The sequence below is a fragment of the Podarcis gaigeae genome (assembly GCF_964106915.1).
Source record: "Podarcis gaigeae genome assembly, chromosome: 1".
Taxonomy (NCBI): domain Eukaryota; kingdom Metazoa; phylum Chordata; class Lepidosauria; order Squamata; family Lacertidae; genus Podarcis; species Podarcis gaigeae.
The window spans coordinates 31947006-31968401 of NC_139678.1; the positions used below are offsets into that span (position 1 = coordinate 31947006).

Below are 21396 nucleotides of genomic sequence, written 5' to 3' on the forward strand. Positions count from 1 at the left end.
CCTTTGCAGAACAGAGCTTCTCTAAATTTTTACTTTTTAGCATACCTCAAGTATAATCTGATAGAACTACCAGAGACCCAGCAAAACTGCTTGGGGGGCTGGATTTTGCCTGTGGACAGCTAGCTGGCCAGCATCCTTGATGCGTATCAGGTTGACATACCCAAGGGGCCTTTTTGTGATGGCTTCAGTACTACAGAATGTCCTCTCTCATGTGGCTTGTTTATCCCCTTCTCTTGCTACCAAGTTGTAGGAGATGAATTGTCTTCTCTCTGCTATTGGTATTTGTTTTAGGATTTTTAGCGTTTTTATTTTGTAAGCCAGCGGGAGAACTTTATTGAAAGGTGGTATATAAATGCTATGTAAAGAGTTATGATCCTCCAAACAAGTTATTTAATGGTAACATTTGAATAATCAAATCTCATCTCATCTTATTAAACTATTCATGAGCTTCAGGCACCTGAATGCAATCACTCTGCTTAATCCTTTGCACGAATGAACAAACCAGGAAGATGCATTTAACTGTGATTTCATATTACATATAAACCAGGAAACTATGGTTAATGGCTGCTGAACAAGGCAGGATATGGAAGCCATAACTTAAAAGTTCTGTCGTGTCCTGTCTTTCTACAGCTTCCTGAATCAGATGTTAAAAAGAAATCATGGTTTAATCTGCTTTCTGGCTTGGGCAAAGGGAGGAACAAAGCAGTTGGAGGTAGGTGTCTGAAGCTTGTGCATATCTCTGCTTATTAAACTAAGTTTTGATTGTACCATTACCTAACTGTACAGAGGATCCTAATGAACAGGATAGTACCATAGCAAGTTACAAAATAAATTACTAAGGTAATTTTCTTATGGCTTACTTTTGGTGGTCATATACAATACGCAGGAATATTCTAAATGTCAGAGAGCAGCAAAGAAAGGCAACAGTTTTATAATGAGAAATATTAGTACATGGAACTATAAATTTATAGCTTAAAAACCAATTGAACTCTAGAATTAACTAAATAAATTGTCCCCTCAGCAAAATATCAAATCTAATTTCAAGAGAGAGCAAAGACTGACCCTGAGAATTATAACGCCTAAACCTGCAAACTGCTAACGAAGAAAAAAAAATGTCAATAGAAATTTCTCTACTAAACTTTCCACAAAAATAAGGGACCATCAACATTACTACATGGAGATAATCTTTCTGATATCATTTTTCAGTACAATATAATAATTCAGTGATTAACACCCCCAACCCCCAAAAGAACTCAATCCAAATCTAAAAAGCTACAAAAACATCACGGAGAACCAATTATCTCTAGGTAGCATTTTGCTGCCACCTAGAGGATACTGAAAGATAGCTTTTGTTGTGACTCTCATAAACTGATTGAAATAACTATTTATTTATCTTGCATATCGTAAGACAGTACTTAATCATAATAGAGTAATTTCATCTTCAAGTAAGAAGTGTTCCAAAGTACTCTGAATTCATACTTCAGTTATCTTATGGGGTTACTATTACAAAACATCAGAGAGGTTCACAGAAGAAACAGGAGAAACATCCCACCTAAATCGTTGAGACACACCATCGTTGTAGGAGCCCAGCAACTGCTTGTAGAGATATTCTACTACTGATGCAGCCACGCCAAACTGTTAATTTTTCAGGAGACTAACAGCACAATATCATACATGCTTGGCTATTGTATTATTTCTCACAAGTGAAATATTGAATATGTTCTTACTGAATATGTAAAGTTTGGCTCTATAAGAAAATTAAGCAACAGACCTACAGTTTTTAAACATAATACACCTTAGCAACTATCTACTTACATTCGTCTAGTCCCAGTTGGTATGCTAGATTCTGCAGACCTCTCACTTTCTCCATTAGATTAGCTGTGGTGAGACTCCCCAACTCTTAAAAAAGAAGAAGTGTGGCTTAAGATGTGCCATGAAATAAATTCCTAGCAAAGACTCTTCATGTTGTTTCTTTAGTATCGTCACTATTCTATTATACAAAATGTATTTGGCACACCATTGTCCAAATATGTCTAAGGTTACAGCTCTTCTCTTTCTTTTTCACATAGTGTTGCTCTAGTCCATTTAATTGGCTACAAACTGCTCTTGCCACATCCTTAAGCTTAGCTTGCATGACTGGAGCTGGTTTAAAGACTATGTAGACAAAAAATTGTTATAGATATACAAATCCAACATCCAGTCCTACATCTAGCCTGATCTGAAGCATCTATGTAAGACGCTTATTGAAGAAAAATTAAAAATGCCCTGCAACCTGCTGGTGAAGTATGTGTAACAAATTTAATAATACTGTAGTAATAATTAACCATGAAATTTAAAATGGTTATACAGAAAAATTGAAACATATACTTCAAAGAAGGGTTTTATCACTCCCAGAATGTTGTATCATCATCATCATCATCATCATCATCATCATCAACAACAACTACTATTCTGGAAACTAGTATTACATACAGAAATTCACTAGTGGTTTAATACTCCTGTGTATTTCAAGGACTTGGAGAATATCTTGCATGATGTTCTCCAAGTCCTTGAAATACACATCTTGCATGATGTTCTCCAAGTCTGAGGTTCAATGAATGGATCCAGAATCACAGATACATGATGAACATTGGCTGGTCACACCCTTGGCCAAAGCCTTTAATCTTCCCTTCAAGCTTTCCCTCCCAGCATGGAAAGGTCTGCTGTGAATAAGGTGTGTGCAAGGACACTGGGGTGGGCTTACGTGTGCACCCCTGTCCCCCCCCCCATCACAATCTTTTGCCCACATACATTCAGATGAATGCTTGAGTAGAGCTTAAAAAGATAAAAAAACAAATATTTAACTATTTGTGTAGTTTTAAAGACAAACTATACTGGGCTTGTTAATTCCAGTCATTTGAAGTGCTCAAACACTGACAGGAACTCACCTTTTAACATGTCAATATCATCATTTTCTAATTCAGCCATCCATTTGGGAGGAGAACTGGTGATGGGCTATTTAAAAAAAAATACACACACATATATAGAAAAATTGTGATTACCTGTGTCTTTGATAAACAGAATCTGGGAAATATTTCTAATGTCTGGAACCAGCTGATAGAAAATAGGCTCAGCTGCCAAATTGCATAAAATTCCACTCTACTTTGATACAGAGCATGTGTTTTCTATGGGGCTTACTCTCAGGTAAGTGGAATTAAGGTTGCAGTATTAGTTGTAGAGTTTTTGAATAACCACACACATTTTTTATTTTACCATTTACCATTGCTGAGGCTGTCAGAATGAAGGAAGGAGCCAGAAACCCTTTTATCATGCCGGAATACAAAACCAGATCAAAATCTACTCCCCAACAGCATTTTGCATTACACAGCAATTGTTAATTACATTGGAGTTTAGCTGCTGGTAGCAGAACTGGAAGCAGAACGAAGCTAATTTTTCTTTGAAAAACAGGATCAAAATGTAAATAAGAAATATTAGCAAATATTGTTTTTGCAAAATATTCCCATTGTAAGCATAGAAGTACAATTCAAATAAGATTATATCAGCACTGGCACATGCAGACTACACAGAATCACCAGTCAAGTTCTAAATAGCTACACAATGTTGTATAAACAACAAAAAAATTACTACAATTTTAATGTAGCAGACAGAACAAAACTCAGCATGCAGTGTCCAGACACCAATAGATTCCTAACTCAGAAGTATGAAAATTATTACATTTTACATTTCCATGACACTTACATAGAATATAACTATCATCAACCGCTTTATGACCCACTGGTCAGATTCCTATTTTATGACACCCTAAAAATCCAGCCCTTTTTTTTAAAGTTCTCATGGTTGCAAATATTAAAAAATACATAATGCAAAACTTGCTTTTCTAAAAAAATAAAAGCAGGCTGAAAAAAGACATAAAGTGTCATGAGTTGAAGAGATCGATTTTTATTTTATTTTTTAAAAAATGAGTTTCAAAAAAGGCCATTTCAGTTGCCCTTGAATATGGCAGGTTGCTAAGCTTCCAGTGAAGACACACACAACCAGAATTTGTGAGTTGCAGAGATGGCCCAAGACACTTTGGTGCCTCAGGCAGAGAAGGCCAACAACTCCACAAAACAGTGTAAAAACTATAATAAGTGAAAAACATACCAATTTGCTCTACTTTAATGGAGACCTAAAATCTGCTGGTTTACCCTGGCTAATGGATGGGTCAGCTCTGTCAAGTTAGCTACAACATCCAAGTCTAGAATTAGTTCTTAGTCAGCTTTTTGCATGAAATGGGATGTCTTTGCCTGCTTGGGCAATCTATCAGGTTTCTGAACAACACAGTGGGAATAACACTGGGTGATAAACTGGTGGGCCTAGGTGAATAATGGTTAGACTTAAGTCCTACTGAATTTATAGGGGCTTACTTCTGAGCAGATATGTTTAGTATTGAATTGTCAATCCAAGTGAGAAATTACTTACACTTTTAAAAGAAGCTGCAAATTCAGCAACACCTGGTACTGGAGACAAAACAGAAACAGTTACTGGACTACAACTTTCTCTACAACTTCAAGGGCAATTTATGATTTCTGTTGCTAACTCCACCAGTTAAATTGCTAGAGATATTCAGCATAAAATGATTATTCATTTGTACCATGTATTACTTCACATTCATGTTGAATTCTGTGACTGTGCAAATGCAACACTAATTATTTGCTTCTGTAACATTTGCAGCTCAGTAGTAATTTGAATGATTTCTCATTGGTCCATCATCGAAACACACACCTGGAGCCCTTGAGTGTAATCCTATACACATATCCTGTACTTCTCTCTATTGAGAAGTAAAGTTCACAGTAAGTAAGGCTTACTCCCAGCTAATTCTGCATAGGACTGCAGCCTTAAACTGGATTGGCTATAATAAAGTGCTTACTCACAATTAGCCAATATGTATTTTTAAAACCACTTTGAAAACACAAATACTGAAAGGATAGAAAACACAATAGTTAAAACGTGTTAGTTCAACTAAAACATTTGTTATGTTTGCTAAACAAAAGTGTACGAGCATGCCTATGTAAATGAATGTGCATGTGCACAGAAGCGACTGGCACATTACCAGGCAACTGCCCTCCCAACAGCAGTGCTGTTGCTGCTAACTGGGGCAGTGTGAGAGTGAGACACAGTAGTGATAGGGGCTACACAAGCAAAACAGTGGGAGTTCTGGACTGGATCTGCCAACATGCCCACACAGCCCCAACTTGCTGCCGCCATGTCCATGTAACCAGGAATGATGCTACTATTGGGAGTCTATTGAGTACCACTCTATGGTGCATTTTTGAAGATAGTTCTGATGGTTCTGAGACAAGTTTGTGTTCAACATGCAGACACTGTCAGTAACATCCTAACAGCAGGTTGTAAGTCAGAGCAATATCACAGTCGCCAAAGATCCTCCATGCCTTTTCACATTTCCCACTTGAGTGCAACTTACATTGTTCAGGCCAGAGGTCTGGTGAAGCCCGGTCCAACTTTTCAAAGCTCAGCAGGGAGGCTTCCAAGTCTGTGCCTAGAAGAACAACCAAAATACTTCCAATCATTGCGGGACTCAAAGCCAAGACTGAGATTAAGAGTTTCATGATCTACTGACTGAGCCTGATATTACTGGGACCGTGTGCGTTCAAGACACGAGGCGCACTGCCACTGTTCTATGCCACTTTGGAGCCTGACTGGATGAACAGAGCATCAAATTTGACTATAAACCCTAACAGTTATTTCCAGATCTGAGGAAAAAATCTGAGGAATTCGCTTAAGTAGCATTTCAGCTCTAACTGGAGCAGGTTTTCTGAGGAATAAAGTTACCCGCTGTATTCAGTGAGGATTGTTCCCATGCGACAGCTTCGGTCCACCCTATGCACACGTACTCATAATAATTTAATAATAATATTTAGTTATTTATACCCCGCCCACCCAGTGAGAGACAAGCAAGTGGACACAAATTATAGAATTAATATGCCAGTGGAAGAGAGACTCACAAAACTGGCAAAGCCTTCACCTTCTCCTCACCACCAGCTCTTACCTTCCGTTGAGACCGCCATTTTGGCCCCTCACGTGACACCCGGCCGCCTGCACGCGGGAACCTAAACATATGACGCTTCCTTTTCGAACGAGCCAACCTTGCTCCGCCCCCTCCCTCCTGCACTCCTCCCACTAGGTCGTGATTTAGAGGAGACAGAGACAGAGACAGAGACAGAGACAGAGACACCAGGGATGTGGGGGGGGGGAAGAGTCATCCAGTCAGAATCCGTCTAGAGGGGGCGTTGACGGCAACGTAGCCAATCGGAATCCGGAGCTGAAGGGGCGGGTCCGAGGCAGGTTCCAGCACTATCCCATTGGCTTGCTAAGGGAGAAAGGGGAGGAGAAAACGTCGGGACTTCTGATTCCATTGGCCAAGCTCAAAGCTCGGGCGGGGTTCGATCGTTGAGCTGGAGGTGGGCGGGGCGCTTTTTGGCAGGTGGTCGCTGGCAGAATGGCGGCGGTGACTGCGGCTCGGGGGTCTCAGGGAGGGCGGCGCCTCTGGCTCGGGGTGAGACTGCATGCTGGAGGGGGAGCGGCCCCGAAAGAGAATGGGGTGGGCAGGGGAAGGACTCCTCTTGGGGGTTTCGGGTCCGCGGGAGGCGGGAGATCTTGCCCTTTCCTCCATTTCACCTGCCCTCCTGAATACTCCCAAGCACACATACGGGCGAGTGGGCAGGGGGATAATTTACACCCCCCTGGAATAGCCCCTGGAGCGGGATCGACTCTCGTCCCACCACACTCGCTCCGCCCCTCTTGCAAAAGCCGATGAAATCTGGCTGGCGAAGGGGATCGCTTCGCAGGAGCCAGCGAACTTCAGCCTTGAGTGGGTGGACGCGCTTGCTTTTTCACGTGCGAAGCGACGGTACACTCGGGATTTCTGAAAGGCGAAGGTGCAGTCGCTCCCATTTGCTTTCAGTTATCCCTGAGTGTGCATAAGCCGCCTCAGGACATCGCAAAGCGTGTTGTAGGATCAGACCGGGATCCATGCAGGCAGGAGCCCTTTGCAAGAAGAATCCCACGGAAAATTGGCTGGTGGGCTTATCTTCTGCCCACCTTGCTTTAGATTGTACTTTTCCAAAGTCTAAAGCACTGTTGAATATATGCAGTGCACGCTGGTCTATGCCTATTTACCTGGAGGCTAGTTCTGCTAAATTCCTCCGTGGTAAGTGTGCATAGCCGCCTTCAACACACACCGCTCTGTGATTATGGGGCCACGTACATGCAGGGATCCGTTCATACATGACAGTTCAACTCTCTAATTGCCTTGCAGAGTATTTGCTTGTTTATTTGTCAATTGCAACCCTGGGGCAACCCCAAAGCGACTTACAACCCGAGTAAACCTGTCTCAGTACAGAATTAACATATGTGTTGTTGATCTTAATTACCCACAAGTTGTGTTTGAAATGACTACTGAATTGGTTACTGCCCTCTACAACTGTGTGACATGCTGTAGTTCCAAATGAAATGCACAATGGAAAATCTTGCAGGTTCCTTACTACAGTCTCATCTATGAAACTTGAAAGAGACAGTGCAGAAGTTTGGAGAAGGGGAAGGAGCCATAAACCTTTTTAGCTTTCTTTGACAAATGGATACAGGGCCCTCGGCGGGAGTTCATGCAGGGGGGTACAGCTATATCAGGCCCAGACTTCTGAGTTCCTTTAAACATAAAATAATCTCTTGCCCTTGTAGAACAAAAGCAAAATGTTCAAGGAACGTTTGAAGGAATTGCTTTGTGAGATAGGAGCCTGCTCACTCATTGGCTAAAAGCTCTGAAAGGTAGGAAGAGCTGTGATTAATGAGTGCTATGGAGAAACGTAGTCATACAAACCCAAGGGAATATTTGCAAGTGGCTTAAAAGTACATAGGAAGTTCCTTCTGACAATTTTGAAGGAGCTTCCTGCAGCCAATCTGCATCCATGCCTTGGTTTCCGAACATTTTGGAAGTCAAATGGATTCCGTTTGACTTCCGAGGTACCACTGTATATCCATATCTCAGGTGAGTATGAATCGTGGTTGAGAAGCTATGGATTATGTTGCCATCATATTTATTATGGACTTTTAAATTTACAATTGAAAAGATTTCAGATGAACAAAATAAAGTGAGAAAAAGGAAAAGAAAAGGTGCATAAAAATACAAAAACCCCTATAATTCTATACATATATAACACAAATGTCTATAAATGAAATTATTATTCCAATACATATACATTTATTTATAACCTATATTTTTATAAATGCTTTCCAAATAACAATATTTGTCCATATGCAGTCTATGTGTATAAGCTCTCCATTTGTATTTTGCAATAGTTGTCATCTCTTCTATCAATATCAGTATTTTAGCAGTAGTGAGGGTGCGGAGAATCTATTTATGTTGACCAGTTGTCAAATTCCAAGTCATAGATAGATAATTTAAAATAATATTATCCTCTGACAATGCTAGCTTTCCCCCCAAAGGTAATATTTATACAGTCTAGTACTTTCCCCCCGAAACCTCATAAGCATAAATGTATGTTTCAAATAAGAATTATTCTTATTATATCTCATTTTTATCATGAATGTCTAAAAACTGAAGGCTTGCATGGATTGAAACAAGCTTCTCTACCTTTTCCTTTTGGGTGGGATTCAACTAATGAGTTTCATTAGCAGAAGCTCTGGGCAAGGACTTTCCTTCCCGTACACCACTCGATGCCACCTGAAATTGGCTTGTGGAGGGGGGAGGGGTTCAAGAGAACTCCTGCAACAGTGCACAGGGGGGATAATTTTGTCTGGCAAGCCAAAATGCTTGCCCTAACAGAACAATCACCGTAGCATGATGTTGAATTCCTTCCACAGAAATGCATCTTGCGCCTGCATTTGTGGGTTGTTCTCTGTCTGCAACTCAGGATTTGCTTGTCCTTTGTGTACAGGAATTGTAATGATCTGATACTGTACATAGTCTTACAAAAAAGTCTTCCTGTTACATCGTTTCTAGATATAATTTTGGGGGACTAGATATAGGAACATTTTGTCTTAAACATTTCATTCATCGTTCTAAAGGAAATGACTTCATAATCCATTCCCCGCAACCTAGATTTTTTCTATTTATTTGGGGAGAAAGCCAAAAGAAAAAAGAGACGCTGGGAAAAACAGAAAAACATTCTCCCCCGCCCCTGAATTTTCCCAGTCTTTTTTCAGGGCCTTCATTTCTCCATGTTTGTCAGGCATATTAATACTTATTTGTGGCCCCAGTTCAGTCTTTGGTGCTCTACTCCACCTGCAAAAGAGAACACAAATTTGCATATGACACAAAGCAATAGTAAATTATGGCAGTTTGAAAATGAATACGTCGACTGTTCCTGGCACAGCCTTGGGTGAATTTAGGGTAGCTGAATTTCTTCACAGAAAATTGTAGCTGTGCTGCTGAGTAAGTTCTGTGTTCCTGTTTTTTCCATCTTGTAGATCCAGAGGAAGGCAAATTGGCATTTTTCATCCTCCTATTCATCTTCAGTGGTGAGTTGGTTTCTCCCAAAATAAAGTTTCAGTTGCAAGCATATTGGCTTTAAACAATCTTGTGGATTGCAAATTCTCAACCCACTTTTCTGGCAGTATTCATTAACTTTGGTTGTAGATAAATGACTGCAGCTCCGTGAAGAGAATTAGAGGGAGATAAAGGAAAAAAGAATTGATACTTAATCCTTATGTTAAGTATGTGGAAGAGTTTAGCTTGATTGGTATTTCAGCATTCAGATAAACTCTGGCACTGACCAACCCTTTGTATTCTGCAGCCAACAACCAAGCTGTTCATTGATGGCAAATTTGTTGATTCCAAAAGTAATGAATGGATTGATATTCACAACCCAGTAAGTAATCTTCCCTTTTCTTTTGTGCTTCTCTTCTTTGAGGCAGGAAAGGGTTGGATTGTGCAGTTCACCAGTGTAACAAGGAACAGGCACTCAGGAGCAACGCTTTAAAATGGAATTGAATTCCAAAGCTGTCGTTAGCTTAAAATTTAAAACATCTTTCTGCATAAGCTGTCATGTGCTCCAATTTATCACTGGCAGAGGAATAAAGTTGTTTGGCTGGAACTTAAAGCAGTGAGCTTAGAGCGGTGGCGAGGACATGTGGTCCTCTGGATGTCGCTGGACTACAACTCCCATCATCCCTGACTATTGACCATTCTGACTGGGGCTGATGAGAGTTGACAGTACCATCCAGAAGGCTATGAGTTCCCCATGCCTGGCTTAAGATTTCAGACACTATGTGTAGGTACATAATGACTGACATTATTTTGCTTAATGTACTCCTGAGTCCTCTTAGTGCGGCAAAGCAACTGATTTTATGTGGAGGCTAGTCTGTCAACTTTAAAGCCGTGTGTCCCTGTGGTGATATCACCCCTTTTAAGACTGGTTTGTGGGAATGGGTTAGAACAGGGGTCAGCAAACTTTTTCAGCAGGGGGCCGGTCCACTGTCCCTCAGACCTTGTGGGGGGCAGGACTATATTTTTTTTGGGGGGGGGGAATGAACGAATTCCTATGTTTCTATGCCCCACAAATAACCCAGAAATGCATTTTAAATAAAAGCACACATTCTACTGATGTAAAACACGCTGATTCCCGAACCGTCCACCGGCCAGACTTAAAGGCGATTGGGCTGGATCTGGCCCCCAGGTCTTAGTTTGCCTACCCATGGGTTAGAACCTCAGAAATATTGAGCTTGCATACAGATTTCTCCTGTTAATTCTTCAAGGACAGTGTCACAAGGTAATTGGGGTGGAAGAGGTGAACACCCATGGTCTAAGTTCCCATAAAACCTGGATTGGTGGGATCTCTCCACAGCCAGCCAGCCAAGCCGAGGTCAGCATTTATTTGGGCTTTTGACAGCATCTTGCTCAGACTATTGAGATTTAAATGTAAGAGCTTATGTTAATTCGCTGGATAAGGTTGTGCTTAATGTTTTCTTACTTTCTGATCTATTTTAATCTGTGTAATTATTGGGAGTTTTTCTCTCTTGTAGAGTTTTGTTTTAGTAAAGTCGACCAAGGCAGATTGGGCCCAATAAGTGGACCCCAACAGTCTGTGTATGATTTAATGAAATTTGGTCTGGTCTGAGTTCCTTAACCTTTTAATTTTCACCACATTTTTCGGAGCAAGGGTCATCCACCACAGTCCCTAAGAGAAATCCCTGATTGTCAGGCATGAGTTCATGTGCTGTTAGCAAAGCATTCTGCATTCCCTTTTTCTCCCCTGCAGACCTATTCAGAGACGTGGCAATGAATTATTTTTACAGCTGAGACTCAAAAGTTTGCTATTCATCCCCATCTTGGATTCTCAAGGAATCCCATTTCTATATATTAGAGATGACACCCTTCCTGGATTAGTGCCTTCAAAGAAGAAGGTTCATAATCGGCTAAGCATTTTCTGTTTGCACAGGACATGCAAGTCTGTTGCAGCAGATTTGGAGCCATTTCATTTATTGTTTCTGGCTTCTGGTTGTCCCAACCCTTGTAATGGGTATTGAGTGGGTATTGTGCAAAAAAATAATAAACTTCCATCCCAGCTGTCATGGACTGCAAGAATGGCCACAGCATTCTACCACTCCCTGCACGTCAGGGGTCAGGATTGCTCTGTTTATCATGAATTTAAGGCCGTAAACTTAAATATCCTTACTTGAAAGAGTGACCCACTGAAACTGAGGTTGGGCTGGACTAGACTTTGCAGCTAGCTCCTAGAAGATAATAGTTGGCCCTGAAATTTAGCCACAATTTGTGGATTCCTATGTTAAGGCAATCCTGAGTCAGTGGCACATTTATAATGACCATTTTTTGGGTTTACTATTCTAACAGGCCACCAATGAAGTGGTTGGTCGTGTCCCCAAAGCTACACAAAGTGAGATGGAAGCAGCAGTGACTTCGTGCAAGAAATCTCTACCGAGCTGGGCTGAGACATCCATTCTGAGTCGGCAACAAGTCTTCTTGCGATACCAACAGCTCATCAAAGACAATCTGGTAAGGAACTGGACTGACCAGATTGTGTGTGTTTTGAACAGTTATTTTTAAACTGTGGGTCCTGATAATGTTATTGATTTATTCTTGTAAAATGCTTTGTGGTGGGGTTTTTCTTCAATCAGGCGTTATACTAATTTTATTTTTTTATTTAATAAATAAATATTAGTATAACGCCTGATTGAAAAACAATCATTTTATAGCCCTTGGTCTTAGCCTTCCCTATTTTGTAGGGAAGGCTATCTTAATTCCCATTTTATAGCCCTTGGCTATAAAGCCTATTCTCACATTAAATAATTTTACCCTGTTCAGGAGGTTTTTTTTGCCCTATAGGATGCACCGGCCCATAGGACGCACCTAGATTGGGGGGGGGATAAAGGGGGGGAAATTATTCCCCCCCCAGGGGCTGGGGCGGGGGAAGCTCCCGGAGCTTGCGGGGCTGGGGGTGGGGGAAGTCCGAGCTTCCCCTGCCCCCAGAACGGGTTGGAGAGCGATGGTGAAGCTGTGTGCAGCTTTGGCTTCGCTCTGGGAGCTTGCTGGGCTGGGGGGATAGCTTCCTGAAGCCTGGAGAGCAAGAGGGGTCGGTGCGCACTGACCCCTCTCACTCTCCAGGCTTCAGCGAAATCCTGCATTCACCCCATAGGACGCACCCACATTTCCCCTTCATTTTTGGAGGGGTCAAAGTGCGTCCTATAGGGCGAAAATACGGTATGTTATCTTGCTGTACATAGAGTTCATAGCCTGCCTAGAAACAGGATGTAGTGGACTGTGGTCCTTGAAAACCTATGCCAGAATAACATTATTAGTCTTTAAGACTTCTTCTTTTGCAATATTGCATTTTATTCTCATTCTGAGTGGTCCAAATGACCCATCCAACTGCATACAGCCAGGAATAAGATGGGGGCAGGGTGGTGATTACTCATGTGCAAAGTGGCTTTTCCCTACTATTGCGCTTGGCCTCCTGTAGCACAGTAAATCTTGCTTCTTGCCTTCTGGTTCAGTAGATGAGCTTTATTTCCACCTTTGTTGAGTTTCCCTTTTCTCGCTTTCAGGAATTCTCACTATCTTTTTTTTTTTTAATCTCCAGAAAGAAATTTCAAAACTGATCACCTTAGAGCAAGGGAAGACCCTGGCTGATGCTGAGGGAGATGTGTTTCGAGGCCTCCGTAAGCTGCCGGCACCTCTTGCTGTACATAGAAAATGGCTTTTCACGGGCTGAGGGAAGAGCAGAATACTTCTGAGTCCTAGGCGTTCTAGGGCCTTGGGAGGATAGCCCCTTCTGTAACCTTCCAGGAAGGAATTCCGAGTACTTTATGAATTTTAAAAACACTTCTGCTTTTTTCGCTTTGTTTATTTTGCTTAGTATGTTCTGAAATGCTAATAGCTTTGTTTTCCTTTCCGATATCTTTCTGATAATACCGACATTATTCCTTTATGGTAGAATCCCGTTAGCGTATTTCCTGTCTCCATTTGTACATGAATCCACCTCACCTGTTAATTATCTGAATCGAAGTAATTCTCAAGCAGAAGCCTATCCCTGTTGGAATAGGAGGTATTTCTGGATAGTGGTGATTGTATTGTATGAGATATAGTGCAGGAGCTGGAAAAGCTAGCCAGGTTGTGAGGACATTGAAAAGACTGCAGGGGTCAACAACCTTTTTAGCAGGGGGCCAGTCCACTGTCCCTCAGACCTTGTGGGGGGCCAGACTATTTTAATTGGGGGGGGGGGAGAAATGAATTCCTATGCCCCACAAATAACCCAGAGATTCATTTTAAATAAAAGCACACATTCTACTCATGTACAAACACGCTGATTCCGGGACCGCCCAAGGGCCGGATTTAGAAGGCGATTGGCCGGATCCAGCCCCCGGGCCTTAGTTTGCCTACCCATGGAAAAGAGCGTTTCCAGGGAGATTCGTAAACTGAGAAGTCCCTGTTCTTTGTTGCAGAGGTCGTTGAACATGCTTGTAGTGTGACATCCCTTATGCTGGGCGAGACCCTTCCCTCCATCACTAAAGATATGGACACTTACACCTACCGCTTGCCTCTGGGAGTGTGCGCAGGCATAGCTCCTTTCAATTTCCCAGCCATGATTCCTCTCTGGATGTTTCCCATGGCCATGGTGTGCGGGAACACTTTCTTGATGAAGCCTTCCGAGCGGGTGCCGGGAGCCCTCATGTTTCTTGCAAAGCTGCTGCAGGATGCTGGAGCCCCCGATGGGACACTGAACATCATCCACGGACAACATGCAGGTAATTCCAGGGGAGGCTCGCCTGGCGCCATTCATTACAAAATGTTCTAGGCAAAAACATTCCTCTTATCCCAGGCCTTTGGCTAATTAAACAATCCATAAACTGGGGAGGGGGAATTGCTTTTGTTTGTTACAGTGTTCTGCATTCTTGTGTTTTTGTATTGTAAACGGCCCTGTGATCCTCAGATGAAAGGCAGTATAGAAATTTAATAAACAGCTAATAATAACAATTGAGAGAGTCCCATGGACTGCAAGAAGAACAAGAAGAAGAAGAAGAAGAGTTTGGATTTGATATCCCGCCTTTCACTCCCCTTCAGGAGTCTCAAAGCGGCTAACAACCTCCTTTCCCTTCCTCCCCCACAACAAACACTCTGTGAGGTGAGTGGGGCTGAGAGACTTCACAGAAGTGTGACTGGCCCAAGGTCACCCAGCAGCTGCATGTGGAGGAGCGGAGACACGAACCCGGTTCCCCAGATTATGTGACTGCCGCTCTTAACCACTACACCACACTGGCTATGGTGTCCATTCTGAAGGAAATCAGCCCTGAGTGCTCACTGGAAGGACAGATCGTGAAGCTGAGGCTCCAATACTTTGGCCACCTCATGAGAAGAGAAGACTCGCTGGAAAAGACCCTGATGTTGGGAAAGATGGAGGGCACAAGGAGAAGGGGACGACAGAGGATGAGATGGTTGGACAGTGTTCTCGAAGCTATGAACATGAGTTTGACCAAACTGCAGGAGGCAGTGGAAGACGTGGGCCTGGCGTGCTCTGGTCCATGGGGTCACAAAGAGTCGGACACGACTAAATGACTAAACAGCAGCAACAACAATAATAACAATAACAAATGCAGGGTAGGCCTCCAAGGCTGTAGTGTAGGGGCAGAGTGGGGTTGATATCATGTCGATTTCATGCAGGCAGGGATGTGCTATATAGCCAAGATTGGGTGCTTGTGTTGTCTTTTAACTGTTTAAAAATAAGTGCCTTCTCCATCTTTCCCACTTTGATCCTGGTAATCACAGGTGCCAAGTCCCCACTCCTTCAAGAGGTATGCCTTGAAAGGCTAGGAAAAAATCTCCCCCTTCTACCACTCTTGGTCTTCCCTATTTGCAAATGTGACCAGGTTATTTGCTTGTCCAGATCATGTGTTTGTGCAGTGATCTGGGAACAAGGAAGGCGTGAGGCTTGGTGAGCCGAGTAGATATCCCAAATGGGAGAGTGTTTTTGTTTTAAGGACGTTCTGTGAGAACATTGGAGTGTGGGAGAGGGAGAAATTTGGTTAATTTTTTAAAATGTATTTTTATTAAAGGTTTTATTGATTTACAAAAGTATGTGCAATGTTTCTCATGTTCCCCCCATGTGACATTTTTACAAATCAGTTTCATTTGTTGAAACATTAGGAAGAAAGGGGGGAAAGAGTTGGGGGGGGAGGTGTGACGATGTTTCTATTTTACTTAACATATGTAGGGAGAAATTTGGTTTATTTGTTTAGGTTATTGTTGCCGCAGCACAAAGATGGAGAGCTCTTTGTTGACAAGATATAATGAACAGTGTTTTGTTTTTGTTTTGTTTTTTCAGCCGTGAATTTTATTTGTGATCACCCTGATATCAAAGCAATCAGCTTTGTAGGATCTAATCAGGCTGGAGAATATATCTATGAAAGGGGTTCCAAGAACGGCAAGAGAGTGCAGGCCAATATGGTAAAACTCTGCAAAATGTACCACTTGACATCTCTGTTTATAGGATAGTTGTTGATGATCCTGGAAAAATCTATAATTTTAATGTCCTGAATTGTATTTCTGAAGTTTTGATGTTACAGTCGAAAACAACAAACTTCAAAGTCATTTTAAGTATGGTTAACACGAAACCTTTAAATGCTCCATATATTAACACTTAATTATCTAGCAGAAGATCTCAAAAATGTAAAAAACGTTTTGTGACACCTTGCACCCTTTTTGGTTCTGATTTTACATTGGTGTAACAGCCACATTTTCCTTGAAGGTCTGGGACCATTTAAACTGATGCTTACTGTTGCTTAATATATGCATATATTCAGCTTCTTTTTTTTTTAAAAAAAAAGTACATTTCATTCTAGGGAGCTAAGAACCATGGAGTAGTGATGCCGGATGCCAATAAGGAGAACACCCTGAATCAGTTGGTTGGAGCAGCTTTTGGAGCAGCTGGGCAACGTTGCATGGCATTATCCACAGCAGTCTTGGTGGGAGAGGCTCGGAATTGGTTGCCCGAACTAGTGGAGAGAGCCAAGAAGCTGCGAGTTAATGCAGGTGCCGATGCATTTGTTTTAATCCAATCCAATTTCTGCAGATCTAGAAAAAGAGTGGGCAACCTGTGGCCTCCCAGATGTTGTTGGGCTCCAGCTCCTATCATTCCTCACCATAGGTCATGCAGCAACACATGGAGAGCCACAGGTTGTCTAATCTAGAGCATTAGAATGTGTGTTGTAATGTGCTTGTTAAAGGCTCATTTTTGGAGCCGTGAAGATGATCAGTGCAACTTCTGTCCATTAAATTGTTTCTCTCAAGTGTCTAATAAATTTGCTGCTTTTTCATAATGTAATAAGATCTCGGAACACTCATTGCATTTAACCTTATAATAAAAACCATGTTCACTTTATGGAACTTCACTGCCTTGTCACGAAAATTAAGAGTTGCATAGCTGGCTAGCTAATCACTTAGCTACGTTGAAAAGGATCAGAATATATGGCACTATTAAAATAAACCTGTGTCTAAAGGCTAAAGAGCACAGTTAGCCTTGGATGGGCTAAATATGTAGCAGTGTTACAAGGCTGCATCATGAGGACCATGTTTCATTTCCTATGTTGACATTGCTTGCTTTATTGCTTGATTTTTGTTAGGTGTTGAAAAAGAAGAGTTTAGGATTTGAGCAGGTTTTGTGTATTGTCATAGGAGACCAGCCTGGAGCAGATCTGGGGCCGCTGATCAGTCCCCAGGCCAAGGAGCGTGTCTGTCAACTGATTGACAGTGGAGCAAAGGAGGGGGCTAGCATCCTTCTTGATGGACGAAATATCAGAGTGAAAGGTTTTGAAAATGGCAATTTTGTTGGACCGACAATCCTTGCGAAGGTCAAGGTGAGCTGATGTACTGATCAGCAGGTGCAAATTAAAACACCTTAAAACTAAGGAAGACATGAACATTGATCCAGCATGTTCCAAGAGGTAGCCTTCCCTTTGGTCTTCAAAAGACTGGTGTTGGCCTACAGCTATATTTTATGCCATAGTGAAATGTTGCAAATGTCCTGATACCTGGCTATTGAAGTGAGCTGTGGCTAGAATGTGGTAAAGGTAAAGGTAAAGGTACCCCTGCCCGTACGGGCCAGTCTTGCCAGACTCTGGGGTTGTGCGCCCATCTCACTTAAGAGGCCAGGGGCCAGCGCTGTCCGAAGACACTTCCGGGTCACGTGGCCAGCGTGACATCGCTGCTCTGGCGAGCCAGAGCTGCACACGGAAACGCCGTTTACCTTCCCGCCAGTAAGCGGTCCCTATTTATCTACTTGCACCCGGGGGTGCTTTCGAACTGCTAGGTTGGCAGGCGCTGGGACCGAGCAACGGGAGCGCACCCCGCAGCGGGGATTTGAACCACCGACCTTTCGATCGGCAAGTCCTAGGTGCTGAAGCTTTAACCCACAGCGCCACCCGCGTCCCTGGCTAGAATGTGGAATGGTTGTCAAAAAGTGGTGAAGTTCAAGAATGATGCTTGGTGGATATATGGGAATGGATGGATAAGGAATAATAAAGGCTGGAATGCGGTGGAGATCCTTTCCCTGAATAAAAAAATGGTAAATTGGCCCATTTTTGAATGCCTTAGATGTGACTGGCATTTGAACAATTGTGCAACATGGCATTTATTAGCGGTATCTGATGTTTCAATGTGCCTTTCAAATGTTTATGTTTGCAAAGCATCTAGCGAGGGAATATGCTCTAAGATGGGATAAAATCTGCTTAATAAATGACTGGGGTCATTGTAGGGATCACAAGACTACAACACATTTTGCAACCTCACTTCATTCCGTCCTGCCAGTCCACTGTGAAGTTGTTGAGAGAAGAATCCATTTCCCCCCTCTTTCTATTGTTCATCTACATTTCTTGCCTACTGAGTATATTCAGACCTCACCATTCTTGCTCTCCACAACCCCCTGCATTAGGCGGTGGTTCTCCTTTTTTTTGTACTTCTGCAAACCTTGGGGTTCTCCCCTCCCAAGCTTAGTGATAGCCTCCTTCTTGTTTCTTAGTCTCCCCATCTGGTTACAATCCTGGCAGCAGTCACCATCCGAGTTCAATATTGGAGGGAGGGATGATAGCCTAGAGTGGTAGCCATTTCATCAAAAGGAACAGAAGGGTCCTTTGGGGTGATGACTTGTGAAGGAAAAGGATGTTTCTGTGTTAAGTGTCAGGAATAAGATTTCCTGCAGAATCTGACATGCGGTACAATTAAAAGTTGCTTCTTTCTTGACAGCCCAATATGACCTGCTATAAGGAGGAAATCTTTGGACCTGTTCTAGTGGTTCTGGAAGCAGACAGTCTGAATGAAGCAATTGAAATAATAAATAAAAATCCTTATGGGAATGGAACAGCCATCTTTACCACCAATGGTGCCACTGCTCGGAAGTACTCTCACTTAGTAGATGTTGGGCAGGTATGTAAAGGTTGAGGTTCGTGCTGAACAGCTTAGGGTACTATTTTAGCTCCATCATAGCTCCATGACAGATCCCTGTATACCTGAAGGAGCGTCTCCACCCCCATCGTTCAGCCCGGACACTGAGATCCAGCGCCGAGGGCCTTCTGGCGGTTCCCTCATTGCGAGAAGTGAGGCTACAGGGAACCAGACAGAGGGCCTTCTCGGTAGTGGCGCCCGCCCTGTGGAACGCCCTCCCATCAGATGTCAAAGAGATAAAGAATTACCTGACATTCAGAAGACATCTTAAGGCAGTACTGTTTTTAACACTGATTGGGAGCCGCCCAGAGTGGCTGGGGAAACTCAGCCAGATGGGCGGGGTATAAATAATAAATTATTATTATTATTATTATTATTATTATTATGACAGAGCAGATGCTATACATCCAGACTGTCCCACATTCCATCTTTAGCATCTCTTAGTGAAAAGATTGTTGGATAGCAGGGTTGGGAAATTCCCTCTCCAACACTAAAGGTGCAAGAACCTTGTCCTCTTTCCTGTGTGGCCTTTCATACTGAGAGATCTCCATCTGAATGTAATGCACTTGCCCCATTTTCCCTTTGTGGAGCCATTTGCCATGCTACCAACGAGATACTGAGGGCTATTTTATTAACGAACCGAGGACCAAACTGATGCTGAATGCATTACTGCATTCAACGTGCAAGTTTTTTAAAATGCAAAAGCTTTCTCTTTCTCTTCTTTTTTGGCCCTGAGGTTACAAAGTAAGAAACTGCTCAGTGCTTACCCAGTGAGACTACAGCAGAGCATTGATTTGAATCCAGGTTACCTTGAGCCTAGCCTGACTCTTTTTTGATTTATTTGTGCATTTTCTTTGGTTTATAATAAAATTATCAATTTTGGCTTTGCTTTAGATTGGTGTGAATGTTCCAATTCCAGTGCCTTTGCCAATGTTCTCCTTCACTGGTTCTCGCGGGTCTTTCAGGGGGGACACCAATTTCTATGGCAAACAGGTAATCCATTAAGGTTTTATGGTTAAAACTAAAACCAGCAATTCTGCAGCACCAATTGATATAAACATCTGACTCTTTGTCCCTTTCAGGGGGTACATTTCTACACACAGCTGAAGACAATCACTTCTCAGTGGAAGGAGGAAGATGCTACTGATGCCAAGCCTGCCGTCGTTATGCCAACCATGGGGAACTAAAGCATCTTGTTAAATTTGCTCAAGATGCTGCTGAAAGTATTCTTCACCCACTGATGCAAGCTGCTCTTGGATATTCCCTGTTGCCATTGTTGCCCTTGAAATAACAAAGATTGCTTCATTTCAGGCTCTGCATTTAAAATCAAATTGGCCAGGGCCCTTTAACACAAAATGTAGATTTTTTTTTCATCTACATACTGGCTAACCCAAGGTATTTTCTTTAATTCTAGGGAAAATAATCTGTTGTGTGTAAACAGACAAAATCAGCTTCTCTTGTCCCACTCATGCAACCTAGTGCTGAGAACCCAGACTCTATTTTTCATGGGATGTTAGTGTTTAAGAATCAATTGCTGCAGTTACTGCTGTTTCTCTGTTCACAGCTGGTATGTCCTGCTGTCAAAATCTAATTCAGCTTTCCCCTGCAATAAACTTTGGATACTTCAGAGAAACAGATTTACTCATTACAGGATTGAGCAGTAAATGTGCAGGTGCTCAACTTTAATAAGTAGTCTCCAAGAATCTCACACACAGAAAATAGCTGTTGCAAAGAGACAGTGAAACCTTACCAGCGGGAGCTTTAGTTCCCATGATGCATGGAAACAGCATGCAAGCTGCTTTAAAGCAGACAGATTTTCTACCTTAACACAGCAATGTGCCTATACGTTATTTATGCACTAAATATTTTTGGAACCAAAACATGTGTGATCTTTGCTTCTGGGGCTGCTAGACCATCATGGCATCAAAAATAATAAGCCTTCATAAAGATGCAATTGGTTCTATCAGTCTAGCTTTCAGGGGGCTATTACTTCCCATTGCACTAGTGCAAAGGAGAATTGTAGGTTCTAGGGCTATTTAAAGGCAGTCCTGTATAGTGGGAGTACATACAACTTGAGATGACATCTTGAACTGCACAGCAGTGTGATCTGCATAGGTTAGCTGTGAGTGATGCAGTCATGGGATGGGGAGGGATAAACTATCTGGCTTCATAGGGATGTTAAGTAGCATAAGAAAACTTGCTCAAAGTCCTTTCTTCCACTTTGAAACCGTGCAGTGATTTTTTAAGTTGTCTAATGAAACAAATTGGACCCATTTGATATTCTGCCTTTTGTAACCAGCAAGCGCTTAAACTGAAAATGGTAATGAATAATTGAATTGATTAATACTCTGTATGTTGTGTCTTACATTGGTGTTAATCATGAATAAATGGCTATTAAATTCAGAATCCTTCTGATCTTCTTCAGGAAA

General features: G+C 42.2%; 2 protein-coding genes across 4 annotated transcripts in view; one reads left to right on the forward strand and one right to left on the reverse strand.

Moving 5' to 3' along the window:
* Window positions 1-6277, reverse strand: part of LIN52 (lin-52 DREAM MuvB core complex component) — a 37245-nt gene extending 30968 nt beyond the window's left edge. Inside the window, exons 1-5 of one of the 3 annotated variants that reach the window (XR_014565113.1) lie at window positions 6050-6206; window positions 5465-5539; window positions 4462-4499; window positions 2928-2994; window positions 1816-1899 (exon numbers count right to left, since the gene is read on the reverse strand). Coding sequence is in view for 2 of the 3 variants with exons in the window: in XM_083742057.1 (XP_083598183.1) it covers window positions 1816-1899; window positions 2928-2994; window positions 4462-4499; window positions 5465-5539; window positions 6050-6068 (283 nt within the window). In the remaining variant the exon portion in view is untranslated. Of the gene's footprint in view, window positions 1-1815; window positions 1900-2927; window positions 2995-4461; window positions 4500-5464; window positions 5540-6049 lie in introns of all 3 variants that reach the window. The other 2 variants (XM_083742057.1, XM_083742056.1) reach the window with 2 other exon arrangements.
* Window positions 6278-6419: 142 nt separating this feature from the next.
* On the forward strand, window positions 6420-21370 carry ALDH6A1 (aldehyde dehydrogenase 6 family member A1). The gene is made up of 12 exons (XM_083741379.1): window positions 6420-6556; window positions 9487-9537; window positions 9813-9887; window positions 11870-12031; window positions 13116-13194; window positions 13978-14280; window positions 15855-15976; window positions 16372-16561; window positions 17204-17385; window positions 18770-18949; window positions 19862-19960; window positions 20050-21370. The coding sequence occupies exons 1-12, from the start codon at window positions 6500-6502 to the stop codon at window positions 20152-20154; spliced, it is 1605 nt and encodes a 534-aa protein (XP_083597505.1). The 5' UTR covers window positions 6420-6499; the 3' UTR covers window positions 20155-21370.
* The last annotated feature ends 26 nt before the right edge of the window (window positions 21371-21396 follow it).

Bases quoted from the DNA above. Each gene is read 5' to 3' on its own strand.
- ALDH6A1 (XM_083741379.1), top strand. From the start codon at position 6,500: ATGGCGGCGGTGACTGCGGCTCGGGGGTCTCAGGGAGGGCGGCGCCTC. The intron at 9,538-9,812 runs GTGAGTTGGTTT...TGTATTCTGCAG, and splicing joins CCTCCTATTCATCTTCAGTG to CCAACAACCAAGCTGTTCAT. The intron at 18,950-19,861 runs GTATGTAAAGGT...GCTTTGCTTTAG, and splicing joins ACTTAGTAGATGTTGGGCAG to ATTGGTGTGAATGTTCCAAT.